This window comes from Triticum aestivum, chromosome 5A (genome assembly GCF_018294505.1).
Source record: "Triticum aestivum cultivar Chinese Spring chromosome 5A, IWGSC CS RefSeq v2.1, whole genome shotgun sequence".
Taxonomy (NCBI): domain Eukaryota; kingdom Viridiplantae; phylum Streptophyta; class Magnoliopsida; order Poales; family Poaceae; genus Triticum; species Triticum aestivum.
This window is the reverse complement of record NC_057806.1, coordinates 608108924-608122528: the sequence shown is the minus strand read 5'-3', so window position 1 is coordinate 608122528 and position 13605 is coordinate 608108924. Positions and strand designations below refer to the sequence as shown.

General features: G+C 44.5%; 1 protein-coding gene across 1 annotated transcript in view; it reads right to left on the bottom strand.

Annotated features, from left to right (window-relative positions):
• The window catches only part of LOC123107922 (triphosphate tunnel metalloenzyme 3-like), a gene marked incomplete at its 5' end in the record, with an annotated part of 9734 nt that extends 947 nt beyond the window's left edge, over positions 1-8787 (bottom strand). Inside the window, one exon of the mRNA XM_044529809.1 lies at positions 8765-8787. Coding sequence (XP_044385744.1) covers positions 8765-8787 — 23 coding nt within the window. The remainder of the gene's footprint in view (positions 1-8764) is intronic.
• Between the last annotated feature and the right edge of the window lie 4818 nt (positions 8788-13605).

The window sequence follows — 13605 nt, the reverse complement described above, 5'->3', positions numbered from 1 at the left end:
CGGGCGGCGGCGTCGTTCTAGGGATCGAGAGGAGCGGACGAAAAAAACCCCGAAAAAAAAACCTATGAAAAAAAACCAGTGGATGGTGGGACGAAAAAAACCGGACGAAAATGGTGGGACGAAAATAAAACCCGAAACGCGATCTACCAACTGAGACATTAAGAGTAGAGATTAGGAGTAGAGATCAATGGAAAGCTTCGTAACATTGTACTCTCGTGAAGATCCAGAATGTCCTATTTCCCTTCGGATTCTTTCACCCGTGTCTCCAACGCTGTTCTCGATGTCTTCTGTTCCCACTGGTTCTAACATTCTGTTGTTTCTTCTCTCATTCTCTACTCAATATGTATATGTGACCATCACCTATTTGATTTTCGAAGCTAGTGCTACCAATACTAAGAAAAGTTCTACCAACATCTTATAAGATATAAAATGGACATGCAAAGGTTGTAATCTGCTCGAGGAAGATGCAGTGGTGTATATAAAGGGCTATGGCCTAAAAGCATTATTCATGCAAGCAGAAAAGGTTGGTAGGCATTCATTATTTTTCCCATAAGCTGAATGGCATGGGGCGCACTAGTTGTGATAGGGAACAAAAATTCTGAAAATACGTTTATCCTTCAATTATCCGTCCAACTCTAGATTTGGTGTCTAACAAACTGGATGGTGGTTTTCGCTAACGAGGAAAGCTTAGTAACTAGGGAAAAATAAAATTAGAAAATCAACCTGTGAAGTTTATATCTTCCTGGCCTTTGGGCATATAACATACCTTGTATATATCACACTTTTTCAATAAATATGTAATCAACACGATGCGGGCTTTCTGTGCTTCTTTTGCAAAAAAAAAAGAACTGCCAACAAAAGAAAAAAAGCAAAGAAGAAAATCACAAACCTCATACATAAAATAAAATCGCTCACACATGAAGGGGCACTCATATATCCACATAAGGTTAAATATAGTGTAACGGATTTTTTCATTTTCCATATTTTTCATGAGTGTTCATAGATAATTTTAAGGTTTTTTTAATTTAATAGCTTTATAATTATTTTAATATTTCCTTTCCAATACTTCAGTTTTCTTCGTCTTAGTATTCCATTAGAAAATCTGAGATCCTTGAAATATTAGAAAAATATGAAAAGTTCAAAACTTCCACGAGGGGGATCAGAAAATGTATGCATCAGCTCCAACAATACTACATATGTACTTAGGACCTCTACGAGTCAAAAGATTTCATAATGAAATTTTAAGATCAGAATAATTAGGGATTTTTGCTATATGGGTCTGCTTGTTTTGTATGATTGAGTCATATACATTTTCATCCTAATATATTCTTTGTTCGTTGAGTAGTATCTCTTGAAAATATTTTTTCATATGTTATAATCAAATAATCTATAATTCAGTGCGAATTCAACCATTTAGTAGGAATCGTTTGCACATGTTACAATTTTGCTTTTTTCATTTTCTTACTTTTTTTAATATTATGGACTGAATAGGCCCTTAATTACCGCAGGTCTTTCAGAAGATGAGCATTGGTGTGATTAATTTTGAAGAGGTGTGCATTAACATGCAATGTGACACGATGCAATTCCTCTTGAGTTTGAATTTTTTATTGGAAATTTCAAGTTCTAAGCCGGTAGAGAAAACATAAGATATAATTGTGTGAGCAAAAATAGAGAAAATTTCTTTCACATCCAAGTAACATTTTTTAGAACGAAAACGCAAACAACGTCCGACTTTAATTAATAAATCCCACAATAGGCAGAGTACATGGAGCCCAACACAAAACCTAAAACATAACAAGGGAGTTCGATCGAGTTAAAGATAATTCTAGAGGATTAGACTAGGAACGCCCGACAAGAGCACGTAGGCTCGGAACGGGGTTCTGGCGATGCTATGGATGTAGTGTAGCTTGTTCAACGCCCAATGCATGTCCTTATTGTCCATGTTCTTCCCCAATGATTCCCATTGCTGCAAGAAGAGAATTGTAACGCCTCAAGACCAGAGCTTCAGTTGCCTTCCAGGATTTCCGGGTTTCTTCGTGTGATTTGTTTGGTTCATCGCTTTCATCTTTGCATCATGTGCATTGCATCATGTCATTTCTTTTCTTAACTCAACTAAATAAATTACATGGATCTTCGGTCCATTTAAATCAAGGGATATTCACTATGGTGATTACTCTTTAAAACTTATTCTCCCAATATTTTAGGGATCTATATAAATTATATTCCAATAATTTGGAATCACCCGTAACACACGTGCAGATAATCCCATGCCTTTCTGCTTCGAGTTGATCCCCAAACCTTGCCGAAAATTCTTTCTTCTTTTTTTGAGGCTCCTCCAAAAGTCTCAACATTTTTGGACCTTCCCAAACCTCACTTCCTATTCAAATCATTTGAATTAATTTCAAATGAGTTTGAATTCAACTTCAAGCGCGTGCCCACTTCTATTTTGCGGGATCAAGCTCATTTTTGCAAGTCTGGGGAAATTATCCCTATGCACAAAATCCTTCCGTAACCCTCTCCTTCTTTTCCCTCTCTTGATTTTCTTTTCTGCTAAAGGATATAAGAGAAGAGAGAGAGAGAGAAAAGCCCAGCTGGCCCATCTAACTCCTCCAACCCTAGGCGCCCGAGCCACCTAGGCCCGATCCCCTCCTCCCTTTCCTCTCTCTCGATCCCCATCTCCACCCTCTCCTCTTCGTCCTCCTCCTGCGCCGCCACACGCAGAGAGGGGAAGATCATCACGTCTGCGCCCGATCCCCTCAACCCCCGCGCCTCTGCGTCGTCCCAAGCCTCGTCTCCCCGTCGCCATGGCCCGGTGCCCGCGCTTCTGCTGCTTCGTCGCCCACAACCGCCATGGCCATGGATGTCGTCCGCCACCTCCTGCTCGATCTCCTCTCCTTGTGCGCTCCACGCACTACACACACAGGAGAGTAGCTCCTCGCCTGCGACCCCTTCGGTCGTCGCGCTGCCATCTGCCGCATCCTCCTGGCATGCGAAGCCCTCGGCTCTCTCGGTCACGCCCGACCGCATGTTCGCTGCTGCAACTCCCGGCTTCGGTCGGCCCTACTCCTTCTAGACTACGCTCGTCGCCCGCCATGGCCCGCGAGGCCATCAGCATCGCCGCACCCCTGCTGCCTCCCTCCCTTGGCGACCTCGACCTCGGGCCTGTTCCGCCTTGCCGTCGTGCACCTTGTCTCCTCTGCGTCCATGGTGCCTCTCATGCTCCCCTGCACCACGAACCCCCGAGCTCTGTCATTTCTGCTTTGCTCCGCTGCTACCGCCCCCCATCTCCGGCCCCGTTCTCCTGCAACGCCCTGCCTCCTGATGCTCTGCACCAGCACCAAGTCATGGATGATTTGGTTGTTTCATTGTTGGGCATGAGCAGCTATGGCTCGACATCTTCTGCCGCTGCTCGCCCGCTGCCCACCAGAGGCCCTTATGTCTTGTTTCGTTTTGGATGGGCAAGAATGTCGCCAAGACCCGTACGGGGACCATCAGGCATTTTCTTTGAGATTTTTGCCAAGTACCACGACGACGCATCTTGTTCATCTACCGCCGTTTTCGGCACCGCTAAGAACGGCAAGTACCTTGACGCCCGGTGCATAGAACGACTACCGTTGCCGATGACCCGAGTACCACTACCGTCGACCCTCGAAGACTCCGTGGACGTCAAGATCCTCGCCTTGACCTCAAACATCTACGGAATGTGCACGACTACAAAATGGGTACCACTACCGTTTCCGAAGACCCATGTAACGGAATCGTCAAGTCCGACTACCGTCGCGTGAACAACTACTTCCACTACCGCCGTCGCGAGAACGCCTACTTCCCTCTACGAACTTGATCCGTTCTGATAAGGCACGCTTCGAAAGGTATAACCATCGACACGACCGTCCGTGGACCGAATGCATGTTATGTGATACGAGATGAACCCCGTGTTTGCAGCGTGCCCGTTTGTTACGTGCACGACCCTTGGTTGCCATGTCGTCGACACATGGGACACCCGGTATCCGGGAGCGCCCCACCTTCTTTTGCTCGCTCCCGCCACTTCCTTTTGCACCGGTATCTCTATGAGCTACTGGAACCGATATGTTGCCGTGGCATCACTTTCGGATTCGTTGCCGTGGCACCCCTTTCGTTTCCGCCACGATGACAAATGCATCGTATCTTATCATGCCAACATTTTCATAAATATTGCATAAAACTTGCTCATGTCATCCGCATCATGATAACAACAACTAAAATGTTTAAAATTGTTGTTTGTTTAAATTGCTAAATGCATATGGGGATTTTCCGGATTTGTCGTTGTGTTGTTCCGGCCTCATTTAAACTTGCCTAGATAGATAGTTTCATTATGCTTCACCTCTTGCCATGCTAACAACATTTAATATTGTTGAGTACCTAAACGAGAGAGAACTAAATAAGTCATGTGGTGTTTCGTCAATATGCAACTCGTTGCATATTGAGCTCCATTTAATTTGTAGGATTGTTTGTGCATTTTGCCATGCCATGCCTCATTTAAACCGGACATGCATCATACCTGGTTGTGCATCATGCCATGCTTATGTGATGGTTGTTTACTTTGTTGTTTGCTTCTTTCCGGGTTGCTTCTCGCGTTTAGCTTCGGTTTCGTTCCGGAGTTGTGAGGATTCGTTCGACTACGCCCGTTTGTCTTCTTTATGGACTCGCTCTTCTTCCTTGCGGGATTTCAGGCAAGATGACCATACCCTCGAAATCACTTCTATCTTTGCTTGCTAGATGCTAGCTTTTTTGCTATGCCTATGCTACGATACCTACCACTTGCTTATCATGCCTCCCATATTGTTGAACCAAGCCTCTAACCCACCTTGTCCTAGCAAACCGTTGTTTGGCTATGTTACCGCTTTGCTCAGCCCCTCTTATAGTGTTGTTAGCTGCAGGTGAAGATTGAAGCTTGTTCCATGTTTGGAAGATGGATGTTTTGTTGGGATATCACAATATCTCTTATTTAATTAATGCATCTATATACTTGCTAAAGGGTGGAAGGCTCGGCCTTATGCCTGGTGTTTTGTTCCACTCTTGCCGCCCTAGTTTCCGTCATATTGGTGTTATGTTCCCGGATTTTGCGTTCCTTACGCGGTTGGGTTATAATGGGAACCCCTTAACAGTTCGCTTTGAATAAAACTCCTCCAGCAAGGCCCAACCTTGGTTTTACCATTCGCCACCTAGCCTCTTTTTCCCTTGGGTTAGGCCAGCCTAAGGGTCATCTTTATTTTAACCCCCCCGGGCCAGTGCTTGTATAAGTGTTGGTCCGAAATGGGCAGCCTGCGGGGCCACCTCGAGGAAACTTGAGGGCTGGTTTTACTCGTAGCTTGACCTATCCGGTGTTGCCCTGAGAACGAGATATGTGCAGCTCCCATCAGGATGTCGGCACATCGGGTGGCTTTGCTGGACTTGTTTTACCATTGTCGAGGATGTCTTGTAACCGGGATTCCGAGTCTGATCGGGTCTTCCCGCTAGAAGGAATATCCTTCGTTGACCGTAAGAGCTTGTGATGGGCTAAGTTGGGACACCCCTGCAGGGATCTGAACTTTCGAAAGCCGTGCCCGCGGTTATGGGCAGATGGGAATTTGTTAATGTCCGGTTGTAGAAAACCTAAAGTTGACCTTAATTAAAATGCATCAACCGCGTGTGTAACCGTGATGGTCTCTTTCCAGCGGAGTCCGGGAAGTGAACACGGTGTTGGAGTTATGATTGACGTAGGTTGTTCTAGGATCACTTCTTGATCATAGTTTATCGATCGTGCTTTGCCTTCTCTTCTCATTCTCATTTGCGTATGTTTAGCCACCATATATGCTAGTCGCTTGCTGCAGCTCCACCTCATACCTTTACCTTTCCCATAAGCTTAAATAGTCTTGATCGCGAGGGTGCGAGATTGCTGAGTCCCTGTGGCTCACAGATACTTCCAAAACCAGCTTGCAGGTGCCGATGAGTCCGTGCAGACGACGCAACCAAGCTCAAGGAGGAGCTCGATGAAGATCTTGTCCTTCGTGTTGTTTCGTTCTAGTTGATCAGTAGTGGAGCCCAGTCGGGACAATCGGGGATCTGTGTAGCATTTGGGGTAGTCTTCTTTTATTTTGGTTCCGTAGTCGGACCTTGTGTGTAACTGGATGATGTAATGCTTTATTCATGTATTGTGTGAAGTGGCGATTGTAAGCCAACTATGTATCTCTTTTCCCTTATTGTATTACATGGGTTGTTTGCGAAGATTACCTCACTTGCGACATTGCTTTCAATGCGGTTATGCCTCTAAGTCGTGCTTCGACACGTGGGAGATATAGCCGCATCGAGGGCGTTACAAGAATGCATTTGGAAAGACAGACAACCGGGTGAGCCAGGAAAATGGCCTTGGTAGTAATTTTGTTGCGGATATGTCAGACAACCCACTGAAGTGCCCCAACACAACATTATATCGTGCCCTAAATCGAGCCATGAAGAGCTCAGATGATCGTAAGAAGCTCGGCACCAGACGAAGGGTTCCAGCTCGTGCCCGCGGCTTCCCTAACGGCACTCACGTGAAGCGGGCTAGGGGGCATCTGAAGATCGTCTGGTCAGCATCTTCTAGAATAGCACAAATCACGCAATTCCCATCTGAATGCCCATTACGTTTGGCTAGTTGTTAGAGGTCAAAAGTATATTCTAAACATTTTCCACATGAAAATTTTGATAAGCAACAAGCTGGCTTTCCGTAAATTGGGCGTACATCAATTTGACCGATTTGGCGAGAAGTGGTGACGTGGCACGACACCGTGTATGTGTCATTGACAGGCTAACACAACCAAGCCTCAGACACAACATGGTCCAACGGTTATTTTCAGTGGGAGAAAGCTCGCGACGAAAAGCGATCAAAGGTGGGGGAGTGCAGAGTGTTGGAAATATGCCCTAGAGGCAATAATAAATTAGTTATTATTATATTTCCTTGTTCATGATAATCGTTTATTATCCATGCTATAATTGTATTGATAGGAAACTCAGATACATGTGTGGATACATAGACAACACCATGTCCCTAGTAAGCCTCTAGTTGACTGGGTCGTTGATCAATAGATGGTTACGGCTTCCTGACCATGGACATTGGACGTCATTGATAGCGGGATCACATCATTAGGAGAATGATGTGATGGACAAGACCCAATCCTAAGCCTAGCACAAAGATCGTGTAGTTCGTATGCTAAAGCTTTTCTAATGTCAAGTATCATTTCCTTAGACCATGAGATTGTGCAACTCCCGGATACCGTAGGAATGCTTTGGGTGTACCAAACGTCACAACGTAACTGGGTGACTATAAAGGTGCACTACAGGTATCTCCGAAAGTGTCTGTTGGGTTGGCACGAATCGAGACTGGGATTTGTCACTCCGTGTAAGCGGAGAGGTATCTCTGGGCCCACTCGGTAGGACATCATCATAATGTGCACAATGCGATCAAGGAGTTGATCACGGGATGATGTGTTACAAAACGAGTAAAGAGACCTGCCGGTAACGAGATTGAACAAGGTATAGGGATACCGACGATCGAATCTCGGGCAAGTACAATACCGCTAGACAAAGGGAATTGTATACGGGATTGATTAAGTCCTTGACATCGTGGTTCATCCGATGAGATCATCGTGGAACATGTGGGAGCCAACATGGGTATCCATATCCCGCTGTTGGTTATTGACCGAAGAACGTCTCGGTCATGTCTGCATGCTTCCCGAACCCGTAGGGTCTACACACTTAAGGTTCGGTGACGCTAGGGTTACAGAGATATTAGTATGCGGTAACCCGAAAGTTGTTCGGAGTCCCGGATGAGATCCCGGACGTCACGAGGAGTTCCGGAATGGTCCGGTGGTAAAGAATTATATATAGGAAGTGCTGTTTCGGCCATCGGGACAAGTTTCGGGGTCACGGGTATTGTACCGGGACCACCGGAAGGGTCCCGGGGGTCCACCGGGTGGGGCCACCTGCCCCGGGGGGCCACATGGGCTGTAGGGGGTGCGCCTTGGCCTACATGGGCCAAGGGCACCAGCCCCAAGAGGCCCATGCGCCAAGAGAAGAGGAAAAGGGAGAGTCCTAAAGGGGGAGGCACCTCCGAGGTGCCTTGGGGAAGATGGAATCCTCCCCCCCTTGGCCGCACCCTTCCTTGGAGGAAGTGGCAAGGCTGCGCCCTCCCCCTCTCCCTTGGCCCTATATATAGTGGGGGAGAGGGAGGGCAACCATACCTAAGGCCTGGCGCCTCCCTCTCCCTCCCGTGACACATCTCCCTCCTCCCGTAGCGCTTAGCGAAGCCCTGTTGGAATCCCGCTACTTCCACCACCACGCTGTCGTGTTGCTGGATCTCCATTAACCTGTCCTCCCCCCTTGCTGGATCAAGAAGGAGGAGACGTCGCTGCTCCGTACGTGTGTTGAACGTGGAGGTGCCGTCCATTCGGCGCTAGGATCATCGGTGATTTGAATCACGACGAGTACGACTCCATCAACCCCGTTCTCTTGAACGCTTCCGCTTAGCGAACTACAAGGGTATGTAGATGCACTCTCCTTCCCCTCGTTGCTAGTCTCTCCATAGATAGATCTTGGTGACACGTAGGAAAATTTTGAATTTCTGCTACGTTCCCCAACAGTGGCATCATGAGCTAGGTCTATGCGTAGATTCTATGCACGAGTAGAACACAAAGAAGTTGTGGGCGTTGATTTTGTTCAATATGCTTGCCGTTACTAGTCTTATCTTGATTCGACGGTATTGTGGGATGAAGCGGCCCGGACCAACCTTACACGTATGCTTACGTGAGACCGGTTCCACCGACAAACATGCACTAGTTGTATAAGGTGGCTGGCGGGTGTCTGTCTCTCCCGCTTTAGTCGGGTCGGATTCGATGAAAAGGCCTTATGAAGGGTAAATAGCAATTGGCATATCACGTTGTGGTTTTGCGTAGATAAGAAACGTTCTTGCTAGAAACCCATAGCAGCCACGTAAAACATGCAAACAACAATTAGAGGACGTCTAACTTGTTTTTGCAGGGTATGCTATGTGATATGATATGGCCAAAAGGATGTGATGAATCATATATGTGATGTATGAGATTGATCATGTTCTTGTAATAGGTATCACGACTTGCATGTCGATGAGTATGACAACCGGCAGGAGCCATAGGAGTTGTCTTAATTTATTTATGACCTGCGTGTCAACATAAACGTCATGTAATTACTTTACTTTATTGCTAACCGTTAGCTATAGAAGTAGAAGTAATAGATGACGAGACAACTTCAAGAAGACACGATGACGGAGATCATGATGATGGAGATCATGGTGTCATGCCGGTGACAAGATGATCATGGAGCCCCAAGATGGAGATCAAAGGAGCTATATGATATTGGCCATATCATGTCACTATTATTTGATTGCATGTGATGTTTATCATGTTTATACATCTTATTTGCTTAGAACGACGGTAATAAATAAGATGATCCCTCATTACAATTTCAAGAATGTGTTCTCCCCTAACTGTGCACCGTTGCTAAAGTTCGTCGTTTCGAAGCACCACGTGATGATCGGGTGTGATAGATCCTTACGTTCACATACAACGGGTGTAAGATAGTTTTACACATGCAAAACACTTAGGGTTAACTTGACGAGCCTAGCATGTGCATAGACATGGCCTCGGAACACAGAAGACCGAAAGGTCGAGCATGAGTCGTATAGTAGATACGATCAACATGAAGATATTCACCGATGTTGACTAGTCCGTCTCACGTGATGATCAGACACGGCCTAGTTGACTCGGATCATGTAATCACTTAGATGACTAGAGGGATGTCTATCTGAGTGGGAGTTCATAAGATGAACTTAATTATCCTGAACATAGTCAAAAGGTCTTCGTAAATTATGTCGTAGCTCACGCTTCAGTTCTACTGTTGAGATATGTTCCTAGAGAAAAATTTAGTTGAAAGTTAATAGTAGTAATTATGCGGACTAGGTCCATAAACTGAGGTTTGTCCTCATTGCTTCATAGAAGGCTTATGTCCTTAATGCACCGCTCAGTGTGCTGAACCTCAAACGTTGTCTATGGATGTTGCGAACATCTGACATACACATTTTGATGACTACATGATAGTTCAGTGTGTAATGCTAAATGATTTAGAATTAAGGCACCAAAGACGCTCTTTTGAAACATCGCAGAACATATGAGATCTTCCAAGGACTGAAATTGGGATTTCAGGCGCGTGCCCACGTCAAGAGGTATAAGACCTCCGACGATTCTCTTAGCCCACAAACTCAGGGAGAAAAGCTCAATCGTTGAGCTTGTGCTCAGATTGTCTGAGTACAACAATCATTTGAATCGAGTGTGAGTTGATCTTCCAGATGAGATAATGATGTTTCTCCGAAGTCATTACCACCAAAGCTGCTAGAGCTTCATGATGAACTATAATATATCAGGGACATATATGATGATCCTTGAGATATTCGCGATGTTTGACACCACAAAAGTAGAAATCAAGAAGGAGCATCAATTGTTGATGGTTGGTGAAACCACTAGTTTCAAGAAGGGCAAGGGCAAAAAGGGATACTTCATGAAACGGCAAAACAACTGCTGCTCTAGTGAAGAAACCCAAGGTTGAACCCAAACCCGAGACTGAGTGCTTCTGTAATAAGGGGAACAACCACTAGAGCAGAATTACCCTAGATACTTGGTAGATGAGAAGGCTGGCAAGGTCGATAGAAGTATATTGGATATACATTGTGTTGATGTGTACTTTACTAGTACTCCTAGTAGCACCAGGGTATTAGATACCGGTTCGGTTGCTAAGTGTTAGTAACTCGAAATAAAAGCTACGGAATGAACGGAGACTAGCTAAAGGTGAGCTGACGATATGTGTTGGAAGTGTTTCCAATGTTGATATGATCAAGCATCGCACGCTCCCTCTACCATCGAGATTGGTGTTTGCGTTGAGCATAGACATGATTGGATTATGTCTATCGCAATACGGTTATTCATTTAAGGAGAATAACGGTTACTCTGTTTATTTGAATAATACCTTCAATGGTCTTACACCTAAAATGAATGGTTTATTGAATCTCGATCGTAGTGATACACATGTTCATGCCAAAAGATAGCAATGATAGTACCACCTACTTGTGGCATTGCCACGTAAGTCATATCGGTATAAAACGCATGAAGAGGCTCCATGTTGATGGATCTTTGGGCTCACTCTTTTTGAAAAGTTTGAGACATGCGAACCATGTCTATTGGTGTATATGCATGAAGAAACTCCATGCAAATGGACCGTTTGGACTCACTTGATTTTGAATCACTTGAGACATGCAAATCATACCACATGGGCAAGATGACTGAAAGCCTCGTTTTCAGTAAAATGGAACTAGAAAGCAACTTGTTGGAAGTAATACATTTTGATGTGTGCAGTCCAATGAGTGCAGAGGCGTGTAGTGGATATCGTTATGTTCTTACTTCACAGATGATTTGAGTAGATGTTGAGTACATTTACTTGATAAATCACGAGTCTGAATTATTGAAAGGTTCAAATAATTTCAGGGTGAAGTTGAAAGATCATCGTGACAAGAAGATAAAATATCTATGATATGATCATAGAGATGAATATCTGAATTACGAGTTTGGCACAAAATTAAGACATTGTGGAAATTGTTTCAAACTAATACAGCCTAGAACACCATAGTGTGATGGTGTGTCCGAACATCATAACTGCACCCTATTGGATATGATGCATACCATGATGTCTCTCATTAAATTACCACAATAGTTTTATGGGTTAGGCATTAGAGACAACCACATTCACTTTAAATAGGGCACCACGTAATTCCGATGAGATGACACCGTATGAACTATGGTTTAGAGAAACCTAAGCTGTCATTTCTTAAAAGTTTGGGGCTGCGACGCTTATGCGAAAAAGTTTCAGGCTGATAAGCTCGAACCCAAAGCGGATAAATGCATCTTCATAGGACACCCAAAACAGTTGGGTATACCTCCTGTCTCAGATTCGAAAGCAATAAGGGATTGTTTCTAGAATCGGGTCCTTTCTCGAGGAAAAGTTTCTCTCGAAAGAATTGAGTGGGAGGATGGTGGAGACTTGATGAGGTTATTGAACCGTCTCTTCAACTAGTGTGTGGCAGGGCACAGGAAGTTGTTCCTGTGGCACCTACAACAAATTGAAGTGGAAGCTTATGATAGTGATCATGAAACTTCAGATCAAGTCACTACCAAACCTCGTGGGATGACAAGGATGCGTACTACTTCAGAGTGGTACGTAATCCTGTCTTGGAAGTCATGTTGCTAGACAACAATGAACCTACGAGCTATGGAGAAGCGATGGTGGGCCTGGATTCCGATAAATGGCTCGAGGCCATAAAATCCGAGAGAGGATCCATGTATGGAAACAAAGTGTAGACTTTGGAAGAACTACTTGATGGTCGTAAGGCTGTTGAGTACAGATGGATTTTAAAAGGAAGACAGACAATGATGGTAAGTGTCACCATTGAGAAAGCTCGACTTGTCGTTAAGGTGTTTCCCGACAAGTTCAAGGAGTTGACTACGGTGAGACTTTCTCATTCGTAGCGATGCTAAGAGTCTGTTGGAATTATGTTAGCGATTACTGCATTATTTATGAAATCTTGCAGATAGGATGTCAAAACATTGTTTCCTCGACGATTTTCTTGAGAAAAGGTTGTATGTGATACAAACGGAAGGTTTTGTCAATCCTGAAAGATGCTAATAAGTATGCAAAGCTCCAGCAATCCTTCTAAGGACTGGAGTAAGCATCTCGGAGTTGGAATGTATGCTTTGATGATGATCAAAGATTTTGGTGTATACAAAGTTTATGAGAAACTTGTATTTCCAAAGAAGTGAGTGGGAGCACTATAGAATTTCTGATGAATATATGTTGCTGACATATTGTTGATCAGAAATGACGTAGAATTTCTGGAAAGCATATAGGGTTATTTGGAAAGTGTTTTTCAATGGAAAGCCTGGATTAAGCTACTTGAGCATTGAGCATCAAGATCTATAAGGATAGATCAAAATGCTTAATGATGCTTTCAAATGAGCACATTCCTTGACATGATCTTGAAGGTGTTCAAGATGGATCAGTCAAAGAAGGAGTTCTTGCCTGAGTTATAAGGTATGAAGTTAAGACTTAAAGCTCGACCACGACAGAATCGAGAGAAAGGACGAAGGTCGTCCCCTATGCTTAAGACATAGGCTCTACAGTATGCTATGCTGTGTACCGCACCTGAAGTGTGCCTTGCCATGAGTCAGTCAAGGGGTACAAGAGTGATCCAAGAATGGATCACAGTACAGCGGTCAAAGTTATCCTTAGTAACTAGTGGACTAAGGAATTTTCTCGGTTATGGAGGTGATAAAGAGTACGACGTAAAGAGTTACGATGATGCAAGCTTAACACCTATCCGGATAGCTCTGAGTAGAGATACCGGATACGTATAATGGAGCAACAATTTAGAATAACTCCAAGTAGAACAGTTATTTGAAATGGCTCCAAATAGAGCGTGGTAGCTGCATCTAGGAGATGACATAGAGATTTGTAAAGCACACACGGATCTGA